The sequence below is a fragment of the Geotrypetes seraphini genome, chromosome 3, assembly GCF_902459505.1.
Source record: "Geotrypetes seraphini chromosome 3, aGeoSer1.1, whole genome shotgun sequence".
Lineage (NCBI taxonomy): Eukaryota > Metazoa > Chordata > Amphibia > Gymnophiona > Dermophiidae > Geotrypetes > Geotrypetes seraphini.
In genome coordinates this window covers 235,375,996-235,403,272 of record NC_047086.1, presented here as the reverse complement: position 1 = coordinate 235,403,272, position 27,277 = coordinate 235,375,996, and the positions used below count along the sequence as shown (strand labels likewise).

At 45.7% G+C, this 27,277-nt stretch overlaps 1 protein-coding gene across 5 annotated transcripts in view; it reads right to left on the bottom strand.

The window, feature by feature from the left end:
- The window catches only part of AKAP7 (A-kinase anchoring protein 7), a 236,121-nt gene that overhangs the window by 182,507 nt on the left and 26,337 nt on the right, over nucleotides 1–27,277 (bottom strand). For all 5 annotated transcript variants that reach the window (XR_004538897.1, XM_033939175.1, XM_033939174.1 and 2 more), the window contains exons 5-6: nucleotides 23,150–23,286; nucleotides 10,667–10,830 (exon numbers count right to left, since the gene is read on the bottom strand). Coding sequence is in view for 4 of the 5 variants with exons in the window: in XM_033939175.1 (XP_033795066.1) it covers nucleotides 10,667–10,830; nucleotides 23,150–23,286 (301 nt within the window). In the remaining variant the exon portion in view is untranslated. The remainder of the gene's footprint in view (nucleotides 1–10,666; nucleotides 10,831–23,149; nucleotides 23,287–27,277) is intronic.

The window sequence follows — 27,277 nt, the reverse complement described above, 5'->3', positions numbered from 1 at the left end:
TCAGCCATGGCCTCGCGAAGAAAAGTGCGGCTGGGAGGAAGGAGCTGGCCAGAGGAGGTGAACACCTGCAGGAGGGAGGCACGAATTTGGGATGCAGAACGGAGGGAAGGACGAGGGGTGCATTAGGACATGGAAGGGAGGAGGGTCACATTTTGATAGGAAGGGAGAAAAAAGGGGCTCGTTGGCACAGGAAGGCAGGGTCAGGACCCAGGTTCATAAATACGAGTTCCAAGTAATGTAATGTAATGTAATTTATTTCTTATATACCGCTAAACTCCATTAGGATTCTAAGCGGTTTACAGAAAAATAGACAATAGGGTGCATTAAAATTATAAGTAAAAGTAAGTCGGGCATTCTTAAACCAGGGACTGCCTGTATAGAAATTTAAACTATAGACTACATAAGAGGCAAGTTTTAATAATATGTAGATTGTGTACTTTTCCTGGTAGACTGTGTACCAGTTTTCAACAGGAAAATATGCAATCAACATATATGAAGCAACATTTCAAAGAAAATTTCCTTGAATTAGTTAAACATTTATCTGTAAGACCAATTCTGACATAGTGCCATATTTCACAAAAAGCTGCCTCATAGAAAAATCCCCTAAAATCTAAAACAAATAATGGTGAAAAAAAATGATATTGAAAACAGTAATCAAAACCTCTTAAATTTCAAAAAAGCCAAAGCCCGCTATACAATCACTCCCCCCTATTTATGAACCTCTGTGTATTCACAGCTGAATGTTATATGATAAGGTCTGATGTACTTCATATATATTGATTGCATGTTCGTGATACCCTTTAAATATTGATTACATTTTAATAGTGCCTGTGCTATACTCAAGTCTGAGGAAGTATATTCACACTTGTGAATTTTCTGGATATATGGAAGTGCAAATTAATGCATTATTGGTTTGACCGACCTTATTGGAAAAAAATTTAGAAACTACATTACAGAGTTCATGGTTAGATTTTCAGGATCTTCACAAGCAATTGATACGAGCTGAGCTCCATGGTAGTACATTGAGCCAATATTTTTTTTAAAAAAAATCAATGATTTCTCAAGGCCTTCATATTATGAAAAACCAAGATTATTTTCTTCAGATAAAAAGTCTTCTTCAATAAATGGATTGGGATATTAAATAAATGTAGTAGAGACCTAATGGTCTTGATTGTGGAAACAACAATGGATTTAGAGGTGGAGTTGAAAAATCAAGTGAGTGAAATGGAAGATCAGTTGAAGCAATGATTCTCTACTGAAGAATTTGATAAACAGAATTTAAGAAGAAGGCTGAAGGGATTAAGTAGAAGTTTTGGGGTCATGAACAGTGAGTGATATGAAAAGCATATTTACATGCTAACACCGCAAGACTCTTCCCAATTCTCTGAAACAACTCGCGCCTCTCTTCAATTCCTCTGGAAATGGCCAGATAACTTCTTTTGTAATCTGCCTTGAACCGCAAGGTATTGGCGGAATAGAAATCACTAATGTAATGTAATTATGTCCAAAGGGTTTTATTTATTTAAAACACTTGTAGCCTGTATATCCAGCATCTATGTGGGTGACAGCAATACATACATAATTAAAACCAAACTCAACAAACCACAATACAATGCGGCATATAACTTAAAGCCCGAAACCTGCTCCTTAAAACAAATAAGGCCAGATAACTGCTAAAATTACACCTTGCCCAGGTTTGAAAAGGCCAATCAGAAAAAAAAAGCTTTCAAACTTTTCTGGAATGTCAAAAAAAATCAGAAATTAGATGAATAGAGTCTGGAATTGAGTTCTGCAATGAAGGAGGTCGAGCTAACTGAAACATTCGGGATCGATTTACGACCTTAGGGCTCCTTTTACTAAGGTGCGCTAGCATTTTTAGCACACGCAGCAGATTAATGTGTGCTAACCCCGCGCTACGCGGCTAGAATTAACGTTAGCGTCTAGCGCGCGTTTCATTGTAGCACGCGCTATTCCTCGCGTTAATGCCCTAATGCTGCTTAGTAAAAGGAGCCCTTAGTGACTGAACAAAGCAGGACAATCAAAAGGTCTCTAGCTTGTGATCTCAGAGGGCAACAAGGTACATAAGCCTGTAATAAAGAGGCAATCACCTTAGGTAATAAGTCATGAACAGATTTAAATACCAAGGTCAATATCTTGAATTGTATTCGTCATGCAACTGGCAACCAATGAAGTTCAACCAGTACAGGTGTGACATGTGAATAGCGAGATAATCTGGCTATTATCCTAGCAGCTGTGTTCTGTGCCACTTAAGAAAACTGCTTGAGTACCTGAATAAATGCATGTAAACCATTCTGAGCTCCCCTGAGAGAACGGTATAGAAAATTGAATGAATAAATAATAAAACCCTTAATGAATTCTTCGGCAGGCCACATAGAAATGAATTACAATAGTCTAAGTGCGGCATACATAGCTTTGCATAACCAGTCTGAAATTTACAGGTGACAACAGGTCTCATAATTTTAAGACCATCCTGATCTTAAAAAATACAGTCTTAACAACTGAAGAATTATGACTACAGAATTTTAGAGAAGTATCTAAAATAACTCCCAGACTTTTAATCTCCCACTGAATTTGAATTGTGACACCTGTATACATAAAATTCGCCGGGGCTCCCCAGCTCCAGTAGAAGCCACTAGATTTTTGTCTTTGAGACATTTGCCCCCTCTTCTACAAAGCCGCGCTTGTGGCTGCCGCGCGGTAACAGCCCCGAAGCCCTTTTAATCTCTATGGGCTTCGGGGACATTACCGCGCCGCTTTGTAGAAGAGGGGGATAGACTAAGGGCTCCTTTTATCAAGCTGTGGTAGGGGTTTAACGCGCAGAATACCGCCTGCCGCGCTAGTCGCCAACGCCTCCATTGAAGAGGAGTTAGTTTTTGGGCTTGCCGTGGGGGTTAGCGTGTGATGAAATGTCGAGCGAGCAGAATTGAACAGCGACATGGAACGGACATTGTTCCGTTCTGGATTTGCATCAGCTGTTTCAGCTAAGTACTTTTATAACTTGTTTATATACTGGTGAGCCTTTGCGGCTCGGGATTTTTTGTGGTAGTTTCACCATTTTTGGATTTGTTTTGTTGATTGATTTATACTCACTTTACACTTTTTTGTGGACTTTGTTATTTGGCATTATCCCAGGACAAGCAGGCATGATATTCTCACATGTGGGTGACGTCATCTACGGAGCCCCAACGCGGACAGCTTTTCAAGCAAACTTGATTGAAGTTTCAAGTCTGCTACACTGCACCACGCATGTGTATGCCTTCTTGCCCACTAGAGGGCGCATCTCCACCTCATGGTCCTCAGTTCAGTTTTTTCCGCGGAGCCAGAAGCCCTGTGGAAATTGAGCTCCAGTTTTTCTGCCTTCTGACACCGCGTCTGGGTTGTTTTGCTCGGTCGCTGTGCTTTATTTGTTTTTTTTCCTTATTAGTCAAGTACGTTTATCGTCAAAAAAAAAAAAAAAAGTTTTAGTTCTTCCGTTCGGCTCCGGGGGCTCCCGGGAGCCACGGCCGCGGGACGTCGTTCGTTCCCGGCCCCTCTTTCTTTTCATGTCCCGTCCCTTGACGGGCTTTAAGAAATACACCCGGTGTGATCGGTTGCTGTCTATTACCGATCCGCACCGGTGGTGCTTGATTTGCTTGGGTCCAGAGCACCCCACTGACTCCTGTGAGAGGTGCTCCACGTTTCAGTCCAGAGCGCTCCGCCGACGCCGTGCCCGGATGGCGGAGCTTTTCTCTGCAGACTCCGCGGCGGGGAAGGCCTCGACATCGGCCTCGGCTTCGGCCCCGACCTCGGGATCCTCGCCGCGTCCTGCGACTTCATCGAAGCCGGCAGCTCCGACAAAGCCTTCCTCGGGTAAGTCCCGCTTCCCTCCTCAGCTCCGGGTTCGGCGAAGAAGCCATCCTCGGGCTCTTCGACAGTGGGTGGGTCGGCCTCGGCCCAGCCCAAGGTTGGCAAATCTAGTGCCCCGAGGGAATACTCGAGACCGAGGTCGCCCTCTAGGGAGCACCCCCCGGCCTCGGACCTACCGGCCATGATGGGGATCCCGGTCTTTCAAGACTTGCTCCGAGCGTTGATTACCTCGGAGCTGTCCGGAGCCATCGAGCAGCTGCAGCAGGCTTCGTCCTCGACTGCGCCGGTCTCGATGGCCCAGGCCCCGGCGACCTCGGCCTCGGTGCCCTCGACTTCGGGTGCCGGTTCGGCCCCGACTTCGGCCCCGACCTTGCCCTCGACTTCGACCTCGGAGGCCCAGCCTGAGAGATCCGTTAGGCCTAGGGACAAGGTGCGTCGGGTCAGGAGGATATCCTCGTCCTCTTCTTCGAGGTCTTCCCGGGGCTCGTCGTCCGAGGAAACCCAAACGTTCTCGGGGTTCTCCTCGGAGGCGTGGCCGCTCTTCGCCGCTCGAGGGCGAGACCTTGCGTGTCTCGGAGCTCCGCCTCGACAATCCAAGTCTGATTCGTTCCCCTGCGGGAGGGGGCTCGAGAGACTCTTCCCCGAAGCGGAGGGGGCGCGCCTCGGTGCCTTGGACTCCCGGGGTTTCTCCCAAGGGTTCTTCGGGGCACAGGCGTTCCCCGACCCCTTCGAGGTCGCTGGATGTGGCCTCCTGGGGATCGGGGTCTGGCAGGGAACCGCGGTATTCCCGCGAGGCTTCCCCCTTCTGTTCGGTGGGGAGGTCTCGGACCCCCTCACCAGCCGCCAGGACATCCTCCTTCTCCAGGTTCGTGCAGGATATGGCACGAGCCTTGGGGCTTGACGTGATGGCGGGGTCTCAATATACTAAAGAGTTCCTAGAGGAGCAGGATCTTCCTACTCCTCCGAGGGAAACTCCTCGCCTTCCCCTGAATAAGGTTCTCAATCAAACCTTCCTTAAGAACTTGGATTCCCCTCTTACAATCACGGCGGTGCCGTCGAAGATGGAGTCCAAATACCGGACCATTCCATCTAAAGGGTTCGATAAGCCTCAACTCTCCCACCAACTCTCCCACCAATCGTTGATTGTGGAGTCGGCACTTAAGAAGACTCAGGCCTCCAGAGTCTCGGCGGCGGTCCCGCCTGGAAGGGAGGGCAGGACCCTGGACAAGTTTGGTCGTCGCCTCTACTCTAATTCCCTCATGGCTATCAGGGTCCTCAACTACGCATTTACGTTTTCATCCTATTTGCGTAGCATGGTGAAGGACTTACCCCAGTATCGGGAGGTCATGCCTGCTTCCCATCGAGAGGGTTTTGCCACATTCATGTCAAATTTGTCTCAACTGCGGCTGTACCTGTTCCACGCTGTGTACGACGCGTTTGAGCTTGCTTCGAGGGTCTCGGCCTTTGCGGTGGCTATGCGCCGGCTGGCCTGGCTCCGTACCCTCGATATGGATCCTAATCTACAAGAACGCCTGGCCAATTTACCATGCGTGGGGTCTGAATTGTTTGATGAATCATTGGAGGCGGCGACCAAGCGTTTGTCGGAACAGGAGCGCTCCTTAGCCTCCTTGGTCCGTGCTAAACCTCGTGCCCCGCCGCAGAAATCTTTCCGGCCACCCCCGAGGAGATACCCGCAGAAGTCTACCCCTGCATTTTCTAGACCTCCGGCACGGCGCCCTCCCCAGCAGGGGAGAGGGGGACAGCTGAAACCTCAGGCGCAGGGAGCGTCCAAGCCGGCCCCGTCCTTTTGACGGGCTGTGCGGATGGGGGCGGGCCCCCTCCGCAATATCACCGGACCCCTTCCCAATCGGGGGCCGACTCAGGTCCTTTTCTGTGGCTTGGACCGAGATTACATCCGACGCATGGGTGCTCCGGATCGTCTCCGAGGGCTACTCGCTGAATTTCTCGGCCACGCCGCCGGACCATCCACCCGGAGCGTGTCCGTCCAACCACGGCCAACTTCCCCTTCTCCTTCTGGAGGCCAGGGCCTTGTTGAGCCTAGGGGCGGTGGAACCAGTGCTCCCAGAACAACGGGGAACGGGGTTTTACTCCCGTTACTTTTTGGTCCCAAAGAAGACAGGGGACTTGCGCCCCATTTTGGACCTCCGAAAGCTCAACAAATTCCTGGTCCGGGAGAAGTTCCGGATGTTGTCACTTCCGGTTTTATACCCTCTGTTGGAGGAGGGGGATTGGATGTGCTCCCTAGACTTGAAGGAAGCTTACACTCATGTTCCGGTGCATCCCGCTTTCCGCAAGTATTTACGGTTCAGGGTGGGAGATTGGCACCTTCAATATCGGGTCCTCCCATTTGGTCTGGCTTCGTCCCCTCATGTCTTCACGAAGTGTATGGTGGTGGTTGCGGCAGCTCTGAGATCCCAGGGGCTTCAGGTCTTTCCCTACCTGGACGATTGGCTCATCAAGGCCTCCACCAGAGAGGGGGTTATCTCAGCGACCCAACAGACTATCATCTTCCTTCAACGTCTGGGGTTCGAGGTGAACTTCCCCAAGTCTCAGTTGACCCCGACTCAATCCATTCAGTTTATCGGAGCCGTGCTGGACACGGTTCATCTCCGTTCCTTCCTTCCTCCTCCTCGGTTGCAGGCACTGCTTCGATTGAGTCGCCAGGTTTCGCTGATGCCCGCGGTTTCGGCTCATCGCATGTTGGTGCTCCTGGGCCACATGGCGTCGACGGTCCATGTCACTCCGTTCGCCCGATTACACATGAGGCTTCCTCAGTGGACCTTGGCCTCCCAATGGCGTCAGGAGAGCGATCCACTCTCTTGCCAGATAAGGGTGACTCCCTCTTTGAGACGCTCGCTCCGTTGGTGGACAAACTCTTCCAATCTTTCAAGGGGTTTGCTCTTTCTCGTTCCGCCGCATCGCAAGGTCCTGACCACGGACTCCTCGGAGTACGCATGGGGGGCTCATCTCGACGGTCTGCGGACCCAGGGTCTATGGTCGGAGGAGGACCGCCTCTGTCACATCAATGTGTTGGAGCTTCATGCCATCTTTCTGGCAGCTTGAGCGTTCGGCCACCTGCTACACGACCAGGTAGTCCTCGTACGCACGGACAACCAGGTGGTGATGTATTATGTAAACAAACAAGGGGGTACGGGTTCTTGGGCCCTGTGCCAGGAAGCCCTGCGCCTTTGGGAATGGGCGGTCTCCCAGAACATCTTCCTGCGTGCGGTTTACATCCAAGGAGAAAAGAATTATCTCGCAGACAAACTCAGTCGTCTTCTCCAGCCGCACGAGTGGTCGCTAAACTCTCGAGTCCTATGCGAGGTCTTCGACCGCTGGGGGACCCCTCAGGTGGATCTCTTTGCTTCCCCGGAGACTCGCAAACTGCCCCTCTATTGTTCACGGGTGTACGCCCTGGATCGTCTCGAGGCAGATGCCTTCCTTCTCGACTGGGGAGAGAGATTCCTTTATGCGTTTCCTCCTTTTCCTCTGATAATGAGGACGTTGGTTCATCTCAAGTCCTCCAGAGCCTCTATGATTCTCATAGCGCCACGTTGGCCTCGTCGGCACTGGTTTTCCCTGCTCCTTCAACTCAGTGCCAGGAAGCCTCTACTTCTGCCAGTTTTTCCCTCTCTGCTGTCTCAGTCGGGGTTCGCTGTTGCATCCCAATCTTCAGTCATTACATCTGACGGCTTGGTTCCTTTCCCCCTGACTTCGGCGGTCAGGGAGGTGTTGGAAGCCTCGCTCAAGGCCTCGACTCAGCTTTGTTATTCCCAGAAGTGGACTAGATTTTCATCCTGGTGTGCCTCGCACCATTTGGACCCGAGTTTGGTTCTGGTGTCCTCGGTTCTGGAATATTTGCTGCATTTGTCCAAGTCTGGGCTGAAGACGACTTCCATCCGGGTGCATCTTAGTGCTATTGCTGCTTTCCATCGGCATCTAGAGGGTCGTTCTCTCTCTCTTCATCCTCTGGTGGTTCATTTCATGAAGGGTTTAGTTAATGTTCATCCTCCTCTGAAACCTCCTCCTGTGGTTTGGGATCTGAATGTGGTCCTGGCTCAGTTGATGAAACCTCCCTTTGAGCCAATGGACAAGTCTCTTCATAAGTTTCTCACTTTGAAAGTGATCTTTTTACTTGCGCTCACGTCTGCTCGTCGAATAAGTGAGCTTCAGGCTTTGGTTGCGGACCCGCCCTTTACTGTGTTCCATCATGACAAGGTGGTTCTTCGCACCCATCCCAAATTTCTACCTAAGGTTGTGTCTGATTTCCACCTCAATCAGTCTATTGTCCTTCCGGTGTTCTTCCCGAAGCCCCACTCCCATCCTGGTGAGGCGGCACTTCACACGCTGGACTGTAAGAGGGCGTTGGCTTTTTATCTCCAACGTACCAAGTCTTATCGGAAGGTTCCTCAATTGTTTTTGTCCTTTGATCCTAATCGGTTGGGGCATCCTGTTTCCAAGCGCACCTTGTCCAACTGGTTGGCTGCTTGTATTTCTTTTTGCTATACTCAGGCTGGTCTCATGCTCCATGGTCGAGTCACGGGGCATAAGGTCAGGGCTATGGCAGCTTCTGTTGCTTTCCTCCGGTCTACTCCTGTGGAGGACATATGTAAAGCTGCCACTTGGTCTTCGGTTCATACGTTCACCTCCCACTACTGTCTGGACACTTTGTCCAGAAGCGACGGCCGGTTTGGCCAGTCTGTGTTACATAACCTGTTTTCCTAAATTGCCATCCTCCCAGCTGCCCTTTTTTGGTTGGCTTGGAGGTCACCCACATGTGAGAATATCATGCCTGCTTGTCCTGGGATAAAGCACAGTTACTTACCGTAACAGGTGTTATCCAGGGACAGCAGGCATATATTCTCACAACCCGCCCTCCTCCCCGGGGATGGCTTCTTTGCTGGTTATGGAACTGAGGACCACGAGGTGGGGATGCGCCCTCTAGTGGGCAAGAAGGCATGCACATGCGTGGTGCAGTGTAGCAGACTTGAAACTTCAATCAAGTTTGCTTGAAAAGCTGTCCGCGCTGGGGCTCCGTAGATGACGTCACCCACATGTGAGAATATATGCCTGCTGTCCCTGGATAACACCTGTTACGGTAAGTAACTGTGCTTTTTGGACAAGACTGAGGATTGCATTATTATTTTGTTTATTTTTTGTGATTTCCTGTGATTCTCTAATATTTTTTGAGAGTCTTTTTTGAGTGATACCTTCTCCCCTTTTTTCACTAGCCCAGAGGTGTTCGTGTACCTTTTTATTTATTCATATTTACTATTCTATTAAACACATGAGGACAAAATGATGTACGGGGCAGGATTTATTTAGATTGATTTCTAAGTGCTAGTCACTTCATAAAAACCTGCCCGGGCCATTGGTTGTTACGAGGGTACTGGGCCCGTACTGATTTGTGCTCTAATTGTTTTGAATTATTAATTTACATTCAAGTCCATTCATTGGAGGTACACTTGCTTCTCTTCATCGTTGGCTGGGTCCATTACAAAGTCAGGCACAGCCCATGGACATTAATTAACAGTAAGTAGCTGGAAAATCAGCTAGTGTTTTTTTCTCACTCTTTGAGCAGGGAATGCTTTATGTTCTGCTCCTGTTCATTGAAGCTAAACTTTAGGTTAACTGAGGAGGTTACTTACCTGAGGGATTTACTACTGTGACCCTGTGAAGTTTGGGCTAAAGTTTATTGAACTGCTCTGTAATTCTAAACCTCCCTGTGTGTGCTGTGGCTGGGAGGATAATTACAGAACCTCTCTCTCAACTGTACTTCCTACTGAGAAATAACTGAAGCACTCAGCAGCCTTAGAAAATGGTCTTGTTGTTAGTTGCCCAAGGAGAACATGAATTGCCTGGTGTTATAAGATATGAATGGACTTAATATATCTGCTATGGAAATCTCCTCCATGTCTCAAACCACTGCTACAATGAGCCAGAGTGAATTGTCTCAGGTGGGACAGATCTGTTTAGGTGTTCTTTTGAACCTTTAATCTTTTTTTCTTTCCTTCATTATTGAAAACAGGATTTTGTAGAGTGCTGCATGTGTGGCCTGTATGCTTTGTTCTTTTGACCACCAAGGTCAGATTAAAACTATTATTGTGTTTTGGAAGAATTCTGACTGGACTTTGTATTTTGTTGAGTGGTTGAAGCCAATACTTACCCTTTTCTCCCAGGCCTAGGCGATTGCCTAAGGCCCAGTCAAAGACCTGAAGATACCCCTGGTGGTAGGGGACATGCCAGAGCACAGATTTTGTCACGATACCTCTCCGCTCTGAGGAGTGCTTGTGACAATAATAATACATGATAGTGAGGGGTAGGGGATAGAACTACATTAGGTAGAGGGGAAACCACATAAGGTTTTCCAATGTTTATCCAAGGACTACCTGTCTCTGGTAATGCAGAAGATAGAGAGAGAAATAATTGGTATGAAGCGGAAGCAGTTTAAAGTGTATTTATATGCATCTTTATAGAGAAACATCTCTAAATCTTGCTTAACTCGATCACAAGAAGGTTGGGATCTTAAATGGAGGAGTAATAATGTGTATTCTGCCTGCTTTGTATCTTATTATAAGTTTGTATTACACTATAAAAAAAAACATCAAGGGCAAGTAACACACAATGTTGCAATTTAACACTCATTATTTGGCCAAAATTGGATGCTAGTCCCTTAACACACATTAATAGCTAACTTCTATAACTATCATCATATTCTCAGAATGAGAAGGAGCCTCAGAGGACTATTAATCAGATAGGAAATCAAAAGCTTCCTTACTTGTAATCGTGGTAAGTGTGGCTTCTGCAGGATCACCCTCTTTCAACCTTACAAAGACAACTGCATTTCTAAACTCGCCAATGCCACAAAAGGATAAAACCAAAGGTCTTCCATCTAGGAGTTCCTCTACCAGAGATTTAGTCTCTGTAAGAGCGCAGACTGCTCTGTAAGAAGAAATTAAAATCTGGTTTTAAAAAGATAAAGCAGAGTAAGACATACTAGAAAATCCTACTGCAAAGGCTGCATTGACAAAAGTGCAATGTGCTGAATATAGAATGCCACACACCTCCTTCCAGCTTTTGGTGTTGCCTTTTAATCGTCAACTTAACAATTTTTTGTTATCAAGAGACAGCACTCTAAGTCAACATCATGTATAGTGCAGAGAAAAAGTCTGTGAATCTTTTAGATCAGTGTTCTTCAACCTTTTTACACCTATGGAACGGCAGAAATAAAATAATTATTTTGTGGACCAGCATCGGTCCACAGACCGGCGGTTGAAGAACACTGGGCTAAGTCATGGGCAAGACCCCGCTCATCTCTACCCAATTTCCACCCCAGGCCTCGCCCCCATAATAGTACTAATTGTAACACTATTTTTTCCATTCACTTTTCTTATTAACAGCACATAATGGTTAACCACAAAATTAAACTACACAAAGCACACTGACAGCATATATAAATTCTCAAAACTGACATAATTCAATCACAAAATTAAAAAATAAAATCATTCCCCCTACCTTTGTTGTCTCCCTCCCTCCATGCTATGCCTTACCTTCTGGCCTGCTCCCACCTGGCCATTTTATGCCACCCCCGGTGTTATCTTCAGGCCGGCTCCCTCTTCCTCACTGATGCAGTGCACAAAGCTGCGGGCAGCGGCTCCTTGCGTGTCCCGCACCTCATCTGGAAGCCTTCCCTGTGACGTTGCGACGTCAAAGAGAAGGCTTCCAGTTCAGGCACAGGACGCACGTAGGAGCCACTGCCCGTGGCTTTGTGCACTGAATCAGTGAGGAAGAGGGAGCTGGCTTGAAGATATCGCCACATCGATCGCACCGTGGACCGGCGGATGAAGAACACTGTTTTGGGCCTGATGCACAAGCCGGCCCTGTGGACCGGCACCGGTCCACTGTCCGGTGGTTGAAGAACACTGTTTTAGAAGGTTTATTTTAATTTATTTACATTAGATGTATATCTTTTCCAAACTCTTTAGGCAATATAGCAAAGTTACTCACCTGTAGCAGGTGTTCTCCGAGGACAGCAGGAATATATTCTCACATATGGGTGACATCATCCATGGAACCCGGCACAGAGAGTCAAAAAGTGTACTGTCATTTTAAATGTTTTAGGACCACACATACCGTGCATGTGCTGGTGCCTTCTTGCCCAATGTCAGCTCGCAAGACCTGCAGTTCAGTAAAATATTTAAGAAGCCAACTAGGGGAGGTAGGTGGGTTGCGAGACTATATACCTGCTGTCCTCAGAGAACACCTGCTACAGGTGAGTAACTTTGCTTTCTCTAAAGACAAACAGGTATGATATTCTCTCAGGTAGGAGTCCCAAGCTGCCAGGATCATGCCTCTAGGAAGAGAGCTATAGTTAACACCCATGAACCTGGTGAAAAGCAAAGGGATAAAGGGTAAGTTAGCATTTAGAAAAAGAATAAATTGTGCAGAACTGCTTGTTCAAACAGACTATCCCCTCTGGAATGGTTCTCAAAACTGTAGTAGGAAGTGAAGGTATGGATTGAAGACCAAGTGGCTGGCTGCCTTACAGATGTCTTCAATGGGTGTGGAGTGAAGATAGGTTGCTGAAGTTGCATTGCTTGAACTTTATGAGCAGTGATACAGCCTTCACGGTCAGTCCAGCCCGAGCATATGAGAAGGAGATACAGTAAGCTAGCCAAGTGGAGATGGTTCTCTTGCTGACAGGAGCACCAAGTCTGTTAGAAACAAATGATACAAAAAGATAAGTGGTCATTCTGTGAGGCTTGGTTTGATCCAAGTAGTAAGCAAGTGCACTTTTGCAGTCCAAGGTGTGATGAGCTGCCTCACCAGGGTGAGAATATGGCTTTGGGAAGAAAACTGGGAGAACTATTTGCTAATTGAGATGAAATTCAGAGATTACTTTCGGGAGGCACTTCGGATGTGTTCAGAGAACAACCCTATCATGGTAGAATCTTATATAGGGTGGATCCAATACAAGTGCTTGAAATTTGTTGATCCAGCATGCAGGGCTATGAAGAAGACCACTTTCCATGTAAGATGTTTCAGTTAAGAAGTCAAGAAAGGCTCAAAAGGAGGCTTCATCAGTGTGGAGATAAGGACATTGAGGTCCCAGGGAATAGCTGGAGGCTTGGTATGGTAAAGACACTTCATAAATCTGGAAAACAAGGGATATACAGATAATGGTTTCTTACTACTACTGCTACTGTGATACTACTACTTATCATTTCTATAGCACTGCTAGATATACGCAGTGCTATACATTAAACATGTCAGAAACAACCCCTGCTCAGTAGAGCTTACAATCTAATTATAACAGACAAACAGGACAAATAGGGATTAGGATCCAAAGTGAATGAAAGGTACTGATAGCACTTAGATGAACACATACTGAGGTAGTCCAGAATTGGAAAGGTGAAGGAGGTAGTCCAGAATGGATGTCAGAGGACAAGTAGTTGGATCTAGTGAGTGGAGACTGCACCAGACTGTGAAGTGAGTCCATTTGAAATGATAGCATTGCTGGGTGGAAAGTTTTCTGGAAGCTTCAATAATAGTTGACAATGGTGCAGATAGAGTGAAAGTGTCTACTCACTGGGAGATAGATATCATGTTGTGAGCACTAATGAACGCAGATTGTGATGGAGGAGAGAGCCCTCATTCTGTGTGAGTAATGCTGGAAACAACTGAAGTGCAACAGACCCCCAAACACTGAGCTGTAGGAAAAGAAACCATGGTTGCAATGGTCAATGGGGCATGATATGGTGCCTCAATCTTGGCAAAGTTTAAGTATAGTTTTCCCAACGAGAGGTATTGAAAGGAATGCATAGAGGTATGCTTTCACCAGTTGAGGAGAAAGGCATATGATTCCAGACGATTGGGAGTGTAGAATCAGGAGAAGAAAAGAGAAAACATGTTGTGGAAGGAAGAAAAGAGATCTAGCTTTGGGAATCCTCCACTTGGAAAAGATCTGATGCAAGACTGATGTGTTAAGATATCATTCGTGAGGTTGAAGGAGTCTGCAAGACATTCTGTTTGCCTGCAAGGTATACTGCTCTGAGTAGAATGCTATGGAAATCACCCAGGTCCAAATCACTGTTGCTCTCTCACAGACTGGGCAAGAACCTGTGCCTCCTTAATTGCTGGTGCAAATGAGGACTTGATTCTGCAAATGATCTTGAAAGGTGAAGGGCATTGCAAACTGCTCAGAGCTCCAGGAGATTGATGTGGAGAGTTTTCTTGTGAGGAATCCAGATGCCTTGAGTGTATAGGCCATTGAGGTGAGCTCTCTGGTCTAACATGACACGCGCAGCCCCACTTTAAAACCGCGGGTTAAAACCACGGGCTCGCAGTGCGGGATAGGGCGGTAGAGAGCAGAAGTATCCAAGAAATGGCAGCGAAACATCTGATTCCAACTGTTGGAAAAAAAAAGTCCTTAATATTTATGGTCCCAGAGAAGATTAGCTATCAAGGAAAAACCTCCCAATGGCTGTAATTAGTCGGGAGAAGGTGAGCTATGTGGCACGGAAATAGATGTTAGGCTGATGGGTGCAGTGTGCGCAGCTGGCACGGGGATGAACAGTGCTAGCAGAATGATATAGGGAGGAATAAGGATTCTCTGGTTCTCCTGTGGGAGCTGCAGTGCAGAGACGTCCTCAGGGCAGCTGGTAATCAAAGGCTTTATTGTGCACCGAGACGTGCTTTGAGAGCTCGGAGGTTTGTTCTACGGGAATTGCTCTGGCCATCATTTAGAAATTTTTTTAAAAAAAGGACTAGTGCAAGTAAATACAAGGGATTGGCCAGGTTTGTTGTTTTTATGGGTCCTCTGCAGCTTACCCTCAAGCCTCTTGAGGTCGGGGATAGTAATGTAATGTAATGTAATGTAATTTATTTCTTATATACCGCTACATCCGTTAGGTTCTAAGCGGTTTACAGAAAATATACATTAAGATTAGAAATAAGAAAGGTACTTGAAAAATTCCCTTACTGTCCCGAAGGCTCACAATCTAACTAAAGTACCTGGAGGGTAATAGAGAAGTGAAAAGTAGAGTTAGAAGAAAAATAAAAATAAAATAAACATTTTAACAAGACAGCATTGATCTAAATACTTTGGAAGGTAGAAGAGAGGAGAGAAAGGAATAGAAGCAGAAGGGGGAAGTCGTTGAACAGTAGAATTCTGGAGAAATTTAAATGATAGAAATAGAACAAAACAAAGACAAAAGGCAAAACAATAGATAAGATTAAAGATAAATCTTAAGCTGGAAAGAAAAATAAAATAAAACTTTGTCTTCAATCCACGGTTTCAGCGTCAGTGATGAAGTGGAGCAAGTAAGTTTAGGAGGAGCGATTGACGTTTCCAGAAAGGACTTCTTCAGGGAAGAGACTTGGCAGACAGTCCCAGGATGCCTATGTCTCCTCCCCTGCGATGTTCTCCCATCCATGCATTCCCTCCCAGACATACTGCCCGTGCTCCAGCCGTATGTAAATATGTTAACATGCAGCCACAACACACCCACAGACTTTTTTCTCTTTTTGCTCCACTATTTTCAGGGTGTAGGAGAGAAACTGCTTCTTAAGAAGGGCAGCAGAGTCAACATTCCCCTCATTTGCATGTGCGGATCGGATTGGAGGTTGATCAGCCTTGATGTTAGTGAATTGGGTCGGAGCCAATCAGGGACTTCTTTAGGCTCAGCCCTAAGGAAGTCCCTGATTGGCTCAGGCACCTTAGGCCCCTCCCTGGTTACAGGTCACCGACCTGAAGAGCCAGAGCGAGACCAGGGTTATATTACTAGGTAAAATGTAAAAGTTTATGTTATGCTGGAACACCACAATTGTGTGAGGACTCTTTTGAAAATGCATAGCCAGTTCAATATCTAGAGCCCTAAAGCAGATACTTCTTAGAAAAACCCTGAAGTTCAGTAAGTATGGGAGTCCTCACCTACCCCTTTAGTGAGTCCTCTTGCCAGCAAAAGAACGTGGTGGTTTGAATTGGACTAATTAAATATATTTGTGGCAGTTCTCAAAATCTAGTGACAGGTGTATTCAGTTAACCCAATAAAAAGGCATCATCTATAACTTGTTGGCTGACATTTTTTCCATAAAATTATTTCTCTGATGATTCCCTCTTTTAGTCACTTGAGGGCAGTGCTTACCTGAAATATGCGAAGATTAACTGTACAGCAGACTTCTCAGCAGTGACTCAATTACCGTACTTCTCCTTTGTTGGATAAAAATTATACAGTAAGTCCCAGAACCACCCTACTGCTAAATGTTACCATAACTCCAGATTGATAGATTTAAACAACCATATCGTACCTTCCAGCCTTAGTTTAAAAGTGTAGCAATATACTAGATATACACAAGGCTTTTTTCAGGGGGTATTCAGAAATACTGAATACCGGTACTAGTGCCTTTTCCATTGCCTGCTAAAATTGATCCATAGTCCCCAAGTGTTAATGAAAGAGGCCAGGCTCTGCACACTAATGATGCCTTTTTATAGATTTTGTGACTGGTGCCAGGGGGCCTAGCTGTTGTGGAGTGGGTCCTTAGTGATTACCCCATCCCTAAACGATGGCATGGCATTTGAGTACCATCACCTTTTTTGCTAGAAAAAACCCCACACTAGACATACATGTGGAGGGACATAATAAAAAATTGTGCCTAAGTCTGAGGTTGGACATTTTGTGCAAAATGTCCACAAACCCAGCAGGAAAAATGTCCATTTTCAAAGCTGCCAAATGTCTATCTTTTATTTTTTTAAATGAGCAAGGAATAAGTTTTGGTTCTTAGGATGTCTACCTTTTTTGTCCATTTTCAAAAATAAAAACGTCCAGGTGAAAAACCATACAAAAGCAAGTTTTGTAGATGTACTCACCAACTACCTTGTCTGATCTGAGCAGAAGGAATCCCTATCAGCTGAGCCAGTTTCAGGGGATTCCTGGCAGCTCAGCTGGAGATTCCCCCTGCCAGGATCAGCAGAGCCACGGAGCCCTATACCCCTCCCCCTGACATCCCGACATCTCCTGATATCCTCCATATTCATCCTCACATCCCGACATCCTTCTGATATCCTGTACCTCCCCCGATATCTCCGCCCCCATCCCTCCAAACCAACACATCCATCAAAACCAACTTTCTGATGCTGATAATAAAAACCAACTTTCTGATGCCAACTTTTCAGATGCCTATCTGAGCCTTAGGCCACTCCCACTGCATCCCAGGATGCACCAGGAAGAAGGCCTAAGACACTGGCTACCCCAGATGGGCATCCCTGCTGCCCAGATGCTTCAACTGGGGGCGGGGGTTCGGTGGCAGAAGGTAGTGGACATCCCTCCTGCCAGGGAACTTCACAAGGTGGGTTCCCTGTTGCGGAAACTCAGCTGATCACAGCATGGAGATTTCCTTGCATCGATCAGCTCAGTGGCCATATCTATTTGAAATGTAGACTAGCATTTTACTGGCCTACATTTCAGGTGTCTATCGCGGCCCTAGGGAGACACCTAGGAATGCTTAAGTTCACCCAAGGCCACTTCCAGGTGAAACTACACCCAGTCTTGGGCAAGTTTAAGTGTCCCAATGCATCTCCCTGCACCCAAGATAGACGCCTACAGTGCAGGCTATCTGCTTCGGGGATTTTTTTTAGAAAGCATCCTGATGCTCAGCATACTCCTTTCTTGCTGGGGTTTTTGGGTATGGATTGGGTCTCATGGTGTGGGTTTGGGATGGGGTGGGGGTTTGGGCTTTGGAGTGGGTGGGGATTGGGGGGATTCTTTGGTTGGGGTGAAAATGTGTTTGATGGTACGTTTGGTGTTCGCGACCTTGTTGTATTGTCGTGCTGTATTGTGTATTTACTGCTGATGTGCCAATAAAACATGATTTATACTAGAAAGCATCCTGATTGGCTGGTTAGACAGAGGTAGGACACCTACCACCACCTACAATCGGGATGCCGTTTATAGAATCTTCCCTTGTAGGTCTAAACTCCGTGGTTTATAGTGTGGTCAATCAGGGCCTTAGGCCCCTCCCAGTGCTTCACAGGGTGCATTGGAAAGGGGAAGGCCCACCATTTTGAAGAGGTAAGTCTGCCAGTAAGGGAATAGCTCTTACTGGTCTTTGTTCTGAATCCAGAGACTTCCAGTCGAGGTGCCGGGTGGTGGTGGGAAGGCATGGAGGGGGGTGCATGGCGGTCTTGGTCGTTCAGGCTGGAGGGGTGGGCCTTCAGGCAGAAGGAAGTGGATATCCCTCCTGCCAGACTTCTGCTGATCCATTACAGTTAATGTAGGGGGTAGGTGGGAGAGTAGATGGGGGGGTCTTTCAAATGTGTGGGGGGGTCATTCAGGCAGGAGGAAGTGAGCATCCCTCCTGCTGGTCATCAGTTGATCCGTTCCAGAGTAGACCCAGTTAAGATAGGGGAGATAGGTAGGGGGAGAGCAGTTCAGGTGGGGGGAGAGTCATTCAGGCAGGAGGGAGTGGGCATCCTTCTTGCTGGAATTCTGTTGATCTGTTCCAGACTCAGTTAAGATAAGGGGAATAGGTAGGGGTGGGTTGTCATTCAGGCAGGAAGGAGTAGGCATCTGGATGATTTGTTGTTCATCCATGGATTAAAAAATACAGGTTTGGTTTGTATAGGCTTGGATAGTTAAGTTAAGTTGTAAAGAATGTTGTTTCCTTTATACATTAATAAAGACAAGTGTATAAAATCATACCCGTTTGAGGCTTGTATGGATGCTGCTGGGGATGGAGGTCACAGGGGCGGAGATTGGGATGAAGGTCACGGGGATGAGGCAGGAACAGGGATGGAGGGGGTGGCGACGGGGACACATTTTTTTTTCCCCGTGTCATTCTCTATTTTGATGCTCATAGAATTCCTATGAGCTTCAGAGATTTTACAGCCAGCGATAAAAGGGGACCATGGTCAGATAAGTCGATATTCAGCACTTAACCGGCCCATGGGTTGCCACTTAAAGATAGGACTGTGATTTATGTGGCCCTATTCATTCAGTTACTCTGGCCTGTTAAGTGCTGAATATCAATTAGAGAAAAAGAGAAACATGGAGGTTTGGAACAATAGGGGTGGGAATTGTTACCCATTAAGTTTCCTTTTTTAGAAAAAAAGTGGCCTCAGATGATAACAGGATTCAAATGTATCCGAATGAAGTTGAATTTCAAGATTCAAATGTGTCCTTGTAAAGCCAGCTTTTTAATAGTCTTTTGAACCTATTACCATATTTTTTGCTCCATAAGATGCTCTGTTTTTCCACCCAAAAGTGGGTGGAAATCTCGGTGTGTCCTATGGAACAAAGGTTAACACACACCCCTGCACCGCACCGCTTTAAAACACCCACCCACCTACTCCCCTGCCGTTGCCGCCATAGCCACACCTTTTAAAATATCTGCCCGCCTCCCGCCGTCTCCTTCTCCTCCTCTGTCGTCATCGTAGTACCTAGCGGTCCAGTGTGTATACCTCCCTCGCTAGCGGCACACACGTCAGGAGCATGGATGTCAGGAGCAATCTTTCTTTGCTCCTGCTTGGGCCTGCACTGTTTTCTAAATGGATGCCGTCAGTTCTCGCGAGTCCCGCGAGAACTGACCCCAGCCATTCAGAAAGCAACACGGGCCCAAGTGGGAGCGCAGAAAGCTTGCTCCTGACATCTGTGCTCCTGACCTGTGTGCCGCTAGCGAGAGAGGGATGCACGCTGGACCACCAGGTAGGGGGGGGATGATCTAAAAGTACTGAGGTGATGATTTAAAAGTACAGGGGAATGATTTAAAAATACTGGGGGGTACAGGGGATGATTTTAAAAGGTACGGGGGAGGCTGGGGGGCTGGCTGGCTGGCTGGCTTGGGACTGGGTGCCACTACACGTGCCTACCATTTAACGTGCCCACCACAAGATGTGCCCTATACCCTGTCCCGGCCTACCACTAGACCACTGGGCACACCATTTGGTTCAAAAATTTTTTTTTCTTGGTTTTTCCTCAGGTGCAGCTTATAGAGCAAAAAATACGGTAAGTATTTTTTGTTCCCTAATACAGGTCGGCAGTGAGTTCCAAATTTGTGGAGCTGTGACAGAGAAGAGTATATTCCTCTGAGTGTTGATGAATCTTAGAGAAGAGACCGAAAGAAGGGATTTATCCTCAGATTTTAGAGATCTATTAGGAGCATACGGAATCAAGTATCTTTCTAAAAATGTGGGTGCTTTATCTATTAGTATTTTATGAGTTAGTAATGCTAATTTATAAGAGATTCTGTGAGTTATGAGTAGCCAGTGAGTTTTCTGTAAAAGTGGAGTAACATGATCAAATTTTTCCTCAGAGGAAATGGGCATCCTGGCAGACATGGTTTGGAAAATGATTAATGAAAAGTTGGGCATGTCCAATATTAGTGCAAGATGGGTTCCAAGAATGCCAATACCATGTCACAAGGCCACAAGGCTCTAGTGCTGTCAGGAAAACTTGGATATGCTGTGTGAAGACCAAGTGATTTTTTTTTTAATTGTTTGGTTACAGAAGATGAGACCTGGGCCTTTCACAGAGATCCTGAGTCCAAAATGCAGTCAATGCAGTAGAAGCACAAGTCATCCCTCACCCCCCAAAAAGTTCAAGACAGAAAAATCTGCAGGCAAAAGTCATGGCAACTGCCTTCTGGTATGATGAAGGACTTTTGCTTCTGGAGTTCATTCCACACAAGACAACCATATCCGGGGAGAGTTATGCCAACGCAATAATCGCTTTGCTAAAGTCAATCAAGGAGAAAAGGCGAGGAAAACTCAAAGCAGGCATGCTGCTTCTTCACGATAATGCACTGGTGCACATGTCACTACAATCAAAGGCTGCCATCCAAGAATGTGGGTTTCAGCAGAGAGACGCGAGCGGTGCCTGTCCTGAAAGGAGACAGATTCAGCGAATTTGACATGCAGGAGGAGAGAGTGAATATCTTGACGAGTTGATGACCGGAGACACTGGATTTGGGGCTTCCGGTTTGCTGACAAGGATCGGATGACATCTGGAAAAGTTTCGCAGCCAAAGCAGTGAAGTCATTTCAAGCTGGACTTCAGTCTTGACTGTTTGTTTTATTTTTTCACTTTCTTTTTTAGTTTATGATATTTTATTTTTAAACCTCATTCATTGTTTTGCCACTTGGTTTTTGTTTCCTACTTTATTATTTAAATTTCATTTAAATTTCCCAAGAATTCTATAGTTTCAACGGTTCTCCCTTCTGCTTCTATTTCCTATCTCCCCTCTTTTTTCAACCTTTCAAAGTCCTTTAGACCATTGTAGTCTTATTAGAATGTTTATTTTCTTATTTTTTCTCATCTATCTCTATTTTATTTTTTCATTACTCTACGAATTGTCATTTCTCTAGGTACTTTAGTTAGATTGTGAGCCTTCGGGACAGTAAGGGAATATCTAAGTACCTATTTTACTTATAATTTTAATGTACCCTATTGTCTATTTTTTCTGTAAACCGTTTATAATCCTAACGGAGTTTAGCAGTATATAAGAAATAAATTACATTACATTACAGCAGCTGAACCAACCACCTTACAGTCCTGACCTGGCTCCCTCATATTATTTCCTGTTCTGAGTTTTGAAGAAATCTCTCCGTGGACAGTGATGAAGACGTCAAGGTGGTGTGAAGTCTGGTTTGAAGGTCAAACAGAAAAATTCTTTTCAAAGGGGTTAAAGTCATTGTAGTAAAAGTGAATGAAGTGTATGGAGCTATCAAGGGACTATACTGAAAAATAAAACTTTTTTTTTAAACTCTTTTCTTTCCTACTGAGGTAGATAAGTTATTGAGCATTCCTCATACAACCCTCTCATAGGGTAAAAAATTTTTTTTTTTTTCATGAAATCAACATAACTGCTCTTTGCTGAACCTTCTCTAGTTCCACTCCTTACTTCTTTAACCCTGGGCATCAAAGTCTAGGTGCGGCCCCATTAGAGCTGTAAATATTTATTCAGTTAAGGTAACCAATATACTGCTTGGTGTGCAAACAGTCAAGCTGTTCATCTGTAGTTATTAACTGAAAGGTTACACAAGGGACAAAATGAATGGATGTTACAAAATCTAATTTTAAAAAGGGAGGGTATCAAGATTCTGCTGCATGACTAATATTCCACCAGTGTCTCTATGCTTACATTACCCCTCTCCTCAAGTCACTTCATTGGCTGCCCATCCATTTCCTCATACAGTTCAATCTCCTCTTGTTGACTTACAAGTGCATTTACTCTGCAGCTCCTCCTCTTGTATCTCTCCCTCCACTCCTTCCTAGGAACTCACTGGGAGGTATTCACTGGGTAGATGTCTTATCTGTACCCTTCTCCTCTACTGCCAACTCTAGACTCTTTCCCTTCTATCTTGCTGCACCGTATGCCTGGAACAGACTGCCTGATTTAGTATGTCAAACTCCATCTCTGGCAGTGTTCAAATCTAGGCTAAAAGCCCACTTTTTCAAGGCTGCTTTTAACTCCTAACTCTTACCAATGTCTGTTTTATCATTCCCTCTGTGGGAAATTCCCTAACCCCTATTTGTCTTGCTTGTCTGTTTTGATTAGATTGTAAACTCTACCGAGCAGGGATTGTCTTTTACATGTTTGATGTACAGTGCTGCATATGTCTGTCAGTACTATAGAAATGGCACTCTGTGCTGGGCTGGTGAAGGGCCTCGAGTGTCTGTGCATGTTCAAGGCTTGCTGGACTCCCTTTGAGAATCCCGGAGAGGGCGGGAGCCAGCAGATCTTGAGCATGCGCAGACGCTCAAGGCCCTTCAGCCCAGCACAGAATGTCGGCGTCAGTTTCTGGAGCATCGAGACTGTAAGTATGATGTTAGTCTGGGGCAGGGGGGAGTGGGTAGTGAAGGATAGGAGTGCTTGTCAACGAGGAGAGCGGATAGTAGTGCTGTTCAATGAGGGGAGGGCAATAGGAGTGCTGGTCATCGGGGGGAGGGCAATAGGAGTGCCGATTATCGGGGGGAGGAGACAGAAATGGTCATCAGTGGGGATAGCAGTGCTGGTCATCAGGAAGGGGGGAGAGATAGCAGTGCCGGGCATCTGGAGGGGTGGAAAATAGCATTGTTGGTCATCGGGTGGAGTGGGGAGGGCAAGAAAAAGCTCCATCATCCAAAAGAGGTTCGAATATAAACTGAGAATTTTGGCCCCAAAATCTCGGTTTATATTTCAGTATATACAGTATTTGGACAATAGCTTAAATCTGCCCTGTCTTAGCCAATATTTTTAAAATGTTGATATCATATTGAAATACTTACAAACCAATTTCTTCTGCATTGGCCAAATGCATCACAAAGAGCGTGAGATGAAAGGAGCCTTGAGGAATCATCGCTTTAGAAAGTCTATGCTCCTTCTGTACCACGGTATCCTGTAGAGTCTGAATACTGTTTAGAATCTAGTGACAAAGAAATACACAGGTCAAATAAAAGCAAAACTGATTAGACTAGTATGCTATCAACTACCCACACAGATAAAGATGTGGCCTTTCCTTTCCAGGACACGGTACATCTCCCTGAATGATTGTTTATTATTGCTGCCTGACATTGTAATCTTCTGATACTGTGAAAGAAGGCCAACAGTTTGTAATTGCAAAAACCAGCAATATAAGAGTCTGCCTGCTAAATAAAAGTGAAGGATACTGTGATAAGAAAAAGTTTGAAAACCCCAGGCATAATAATAAGAATTACAAGTTCTTCCAAGATGCTCTTGCTTAAGCCTTTCTTTGTACAACAAAAAGGGTATTTTATTAATTTTAAATATTTCTATTCCGAGCTACTATTCTAGGCATACATAAAAGCAGAAACAATAAGACATCTAGAATCAGTGTGTGAAACAGTATATGAATGCCTAGTTTCATCAGCACAATTATTTGACTAATTAGAATCAGGTACTTAAATAGTTAGGAAACAAATGTGCATTTTGACACATGTGAACAACTGGATTTTTTAACCAACACACATTAAAAAATGGTTCGCCATGGTACCACTTGGAGTACAATGAAGTCTATATATTCAATATACCTTAGAGACTGAGAAAAACACAGAAGATATAGGAGAACATTTTAAAACCATTTACACAAGATCACAAGGAAGCTGCCAAGTTGTGTTTTTCATTTTTTCCATGTGTTTATTTTTAAAATGGCCATTCCCCCCATTTTGAGTGCCAGAGCCAGAAGGACAGAAGCAAAAAGGAGACTGCTCCAGCCCTGTCCTACTAGACACCAGGGATATCCCCTAAGATCTGGGGGTGAAGGAGAGATCTGGATGGGTGGAGGAGTGAGGGATGGAGGGATGGGTTGGGATTGTACGCAGAGCTTAAGTACTGTATTGCAACATGGTTTGGAGGGGGGGGTCAGGTCTGCTGGGGGGGTGTGCTTTCAAGGATTAGTGGAGGGGGTGGCTAATGAGAAAATCAGACTAGCATTCACCTTATGTGGGTTCTGACCAATAGTCATCTTCGACCCATAGAAGTAAGGACAGTGCACTCTTGGCCAGTCATGGCCCAATATTCAGTGTCAGTACCAGGGGTATAGCTTAGGGATGGAACAATTATTGGGGCATATAGTTTCTTGGGGGTAAGGTAGTTAGGGTGATGGGCCTAATATGTGTGAGGTAGTGTTTGGAAGTGTAGTAGAAGCAGAGGCCTGCTCCAGGGCCTGCCTTCTGCCAAGTCCCTCCTTGATGTAATTTCGCAAAAAACGGAAGTTACATCGGAAGGAGGGACTCAGCAGAAGGAAGGCCCTAGAGCAGGCTTCTGATTTTTATTCTCTGTGGCATGGCTAAGGCTCCTGTAGGTAAAATAGGTGCAGATCGAGAGGGGAGGGGAGTGGGGGAGGAAAGCATATAGATGCTGATCAATCTGCATGGGGGGGTGTTGCTGCTGCCACTGTATCTGTGTAGGGGAACTGCTGGACTCACCAGGGAGTGGATTCTGCTGCTGCTATGACCCATGGGTGGAGGGGAAGAAGCTGGCTGGTTCCAGAACTGAAGAGAAGGGAGAGAGAGGTGCTGGACCTGGACTGGGGCTGGGGAGAAGGGAGGCAGGGGCTAGAGCTAGAAGGAAGAAACAGAAAAGGTGCTGGACCAGCAAAAAGGGGGGGGGGTTACTAGAGCTGAAAGGAATGGAGAGAAATGCTGGATCCATGCAGGGGACTCTGGGGCTGGAGGGAAGGGACAGAGAGGCTGGACCTGCAGTGGGGTGACTGGAGCTGGAGGGAATAGAGAAAGTTGCTGGACCAATGTGGTGGTGGGGGAGGGGCTGAAGCTGGAGGAAAGGGACAGAGGGGTTGGACCCATGTATATAGGGGGGAGGGGGGTTGACTGGAGCTGGAGAAAAGGCAGAGATGTTGGACCTGCGGGGAGGAGAGAGAAGGGAAGGGAAAGAAAGATGCTGAACCAAGAGGGTGTAGGAAAACAGAAAACAGAGGGTAGGGAAAAAATGGCCATTTTTCTCAATTGAGGAGCGTAAATAGTGGTGTGCCACAGGGATCTGTAATGGGACCTGTGCTATTTAACTTATTTATAAATTATCTCGAAATTTGAATGATGAGTGAGGTGATTAAATTTGCAGATGATACTAAACTGCAGATTGTGAAGAATTGCAGGCAAACCTTAGGAAACTGGAAGACTGGGTATTCAACTGGCAGATGAAATTTAATGTGGACAAATATTTTTTTCATTAAGAGAATAGTTAAGTTCTGAAACGACTTGCCAGAGGTTATGGTAAGAGTGAATAGGTTTGGGCAATTTCCTGGAGGAAAAATCCATAGTCTGTTATTGAGACAGACATGAGGAAGCCACTTCTAGCCCTAGATTGGTAGCATGGTATGTTGCTACTCTGGGTTTTTGCCAGGTACTAGTGACCTGGATTGGCCTATTATGTTCTTATGAAGTGAAATACTGAACACGGTGAAGGAAAGGAGGAAAGAGAGAGGGCAAGAGACACATTGGTGTAAGAAAGTAAGAGATGGGAGAAGCTGGACATAGAAAGATATACAAAAAGAGGGAAGATGGGGCATGGATGGGATCATAAGGACAGGTAAACAAAGGAGAATGCTGCATGGGGTGGTAATTAGATACAGAGGAGCAATGCCAGACATGGGAGGGTATATGGACACAGGGAAGATGGATAGATATGTGGGAGAATAGGAACACAGTAGGGAGATGTTGGACTTGGGGGGCATAGGGACACAGAGGAGTGATGCTGGACACAGGGGGAAGGGATAGGGACATAGAATGGTAATGATAATAAAGGCAGGGAGATGGACACAGGGAATATACTAGAAAGGGAAGTATAGGAGACACAGAGAGGGAGATGCTGAACATGGGGAAAAAAACAAAAGAAACTCTGTGGAATGACGATGTTCCTTAAATGGACTTTATTTGAAAAATGTCAAAGTTCCAAAGGTACAATAAATCATCCACATAAAATAAAATCATCCACATAAAAATAAAATAATCCACATGAAAACCTTAAAGGACCTTGTCCACTGAAAAGATCAGTTCACGGCTTTTTCAGACCTTTTCAGATAAGTGATCTACTGTTAAACAGCTTTTGTAGAGCCATAACATTTGCCACTCCAGTAGAAGCAAGAATCCTTGCTCCATGCAATGTGTTATGATTAAGATTCAAGCACCTTTCCAGCGACGTTGTACCGCTGCTGTGGCGCCTTGCTGAAAAGCTTATGAGCACATTTAAATATTTAAAGCCTTTAAATGTTATATGATGATATTATTTGAGAAACTTGCCCAGTATTGATGAGAGGGGGTCTTTTGTGTTTTGTTCTATTTTGAAAGTATTGCCCCTCGAGTGGACTGTAATTCAAAATCCCCGGTCTGTTTGGGTTATCCAAATATTCAGCACTAGCATCTATCTAGATAGTGGCACTGAATATCCAGATTTTTTTTTTTTTTACTACCACTGCTGGCATTTAAAAAAAATGCTGACCGCAGCAGTTGAACATTAACCTGCAGAACTTCAAATCAGGCACTATTTTGTTGGAAACTAACTCCTGTCTGAGGAGCGATTAACTGGAGTGTGCGAGAGTCATAATCCTAAAGGACCTGAAGAAAATCTTGGAGCTCCTACTAAGGCTGAGCTGAGGTGTGTCTGGTCTCAGCCTTAAGCCTACTTCCCTTCATTGAAGATATGGGAAACTCCCTATATCTGTTCGTTCCTGAGCTACTCAGTGAGGGAGTGGAGTGGGTTGAGAACTTAGGGAACTGGGTTCTGTTCCCACTGTGGTCCCTTGTGATCACTTAACCCTCTATTGCCTCAAGTACAAAAATTTAGATTGTGAGCCCCCTAGGGACAGAGAAAGTAACTCCATACTGTGGTACTGTTTTGGTTGTACCACCGAAAGGCAATATATCAAATTCATTAACTTG